This window comes from Magnolia sinica, chromosome 11 (assembly GCF_029962835.1).
Source record: "Magnolia sinica isolate HGM2019 chromosome 11, MsV1, whole genome shotgun sequence".
NCBI classification, from domain to species: Eukaryota; Viridiplantae; Streptophyta; class Magnoliopsida; order Magnoliales; family Magnoliaceae; genus Magnolia; species Magnolia sinica.
This window is the reverse complement of record NC_080583.1, coordinates 50,892,491-50,894,360: the sequence shown is the minus strand read 5'-3', so window position 1 is coordinate 50,894,360 and position 1,870 is coordinate 50,892,491. Positions and strand designations below refer to the sequence as shown.

At 51.6% G+C, this 1,870-nt stretch overlaps 1 protein-coding gene across 1 annotated transcript; it reads right to left on the bottom strand.

Annotated features, from left to right (window-relative positions):
* Nucleotides 1-238: 238 nt before the first annotated feature.
* LOC131218105 (uncharacterized) lies at nucleotides 239-1,201 on the bottom strand. The gene has a single exon (XM_058212785.1). It carries the CDS (start codon nucleotides 1,199-1,201, stop codon nucleotides 239-241), a length of 963 nt encoding a protein of 320 aa, XP_058068768.1.
* Nucleotides 1,202-1,870: the final 669 nt, after the last annotated feature.

The following is a 1,870-nucleotide window of genomic DNA, read 5'->3' as shown; positions in this document are numbered from 1 at the left end:
CTTCCTAATCTCTACCTAGACCACCTCCGCCCGATGGCCCTGGGTTACCTAGCACCGACCCATCGACGTTGAACTGATCTAGCCGCTTCTGGGCCTCAGCCATTTAACCACTCGAGGGGAGGGAAGCTTGGAAGAAGGAGTGATAATACGCAGCTACGCGAGGAGCGAAGAAGATAACCGATTGAGGGACCAATGGAGGGGAAGTGATGGGCCGATCATCTCAATCCAGCGGCGGACCCTAGATAACCAAACTAGAAGAGAAGACGGTGCCGTTGAACTTCGCCTTGTTCCTCTTTAGCCAAATCTCCCAGAAAATGAAGGGAGGAAGGAGGACGCGCAGCGGAAGCAGACGATCATGCGAAGAGGAGGGGGCCGACCATGCGTTAGCTCTCCCCATAGCTGACCTCTGGGAGGTGTCGGTGAGCCTGAAAAAGGGCTGGAAATAACCCCAAACCTGCCTAGCTGCAGTCCCCTCTGAGAAGAGATGGTCCAACGCTTCCACGCTCGGTTGATGGGATGCTGGGTAGCAAACGCACTTGGAAACTATTGCGACACCCTTCTCTTGGATCCTGGCGTCCATTGGAACTGCCTTGTGAATGATTTTCCAACAGAAAAGTGAAATTTTGGGGGGAATATGGGGGTGCCACACCCATCTGTACCAACGATATATCACACCTGGAGTTCGGAGGAGCTCCCAAGCAGAACCGACCTTGAATCTACCTGAAGCTGAGGGGGTCCAAATTCTTGTGTCTTCACTCTTAGGGAAAGTGTAGATACCTTCCCTAGCAACATGGTCCACCATATCAACAGGGAGGAGTGATAGGGCTCGACTTGGGTTAATCCAGCCTTGGGTGCCAATGAGGTCGCACACCTGAACTTCCAGGGAAGAGGGTTGTTGGCACCATGCTACCAACGGGCGAAGCCCCGACCAAGCCTCTCTCCAAAAATTCAGCTCCTCTTTACCGATTAGCCACCTGGATTTTGGTGCAACCAGCGGCAGCATTGAGCAGACCCTCTTCCAGATGGGAGAGGCGTGATTGGAGCTACACACGCCATCAATGCTGACATGATCAGTAACATACTTAGCCTGAACAAAGGACGCCCAGCTGCTGCCATTATTGGAGCTCACATTCCAGGCTAACTTCATCTTAAAAGCCGACATCACACAAGCAAGACTCTTGATCCCCAGACCCCCTTCCATCTTGGGGCGAGTGATGGAATCCCATCTCAGCCAATGGTACTGCCTGCGATCCCTCTCTCAACCCCAAAAGAAGTTTGCACAGGCCCTATCCAACTCACCAAGCAGAGATAGTGGGATATCGGTTGCTGCCAAGACGTGCACGAGAATACTGTTGAGAACATGGTTGATAAGGGTGGCTCGGCCTACTTAGGATAGCAATTTCGTCTTCCAACCTAAAATTCTGCACTGAAATTTCTCTACCTAAGGGCGGAAGAAGGATCTCAACGCTCTTCCTTTGAAGATTGGGATGCCCAGGTAGGTGAAGGGGCCGAACCTTGTTGAAAACCAAGTACCCTTTGGACTGCCCTGACCCGGGACAGTGGCTGGGACACTGAGATGATGAAAAAACTCTTGGAATTGCTGATTTTTTGGCCTGACGATGCTTGGTAGGCCTTGAGGAAATCAACAATACACTTCAAAGACGACCTCCCACCATTAGCAAGCAAAAGCATGTCATTGGCAAAGAGTTGGTGAGATATGAGCGGGCATGACCTATGAGTGGCGAAGGGAGACATGCCCCACTGGTGAAGAGCTGTTAGAAGCCTCTACTTAGAACCTCAGAGGCCAGAATAAATAGGCTCGATGAGATCGGGTCTCCCTGGCGGAGCCCTTTAGATGACTTGAAAAAAT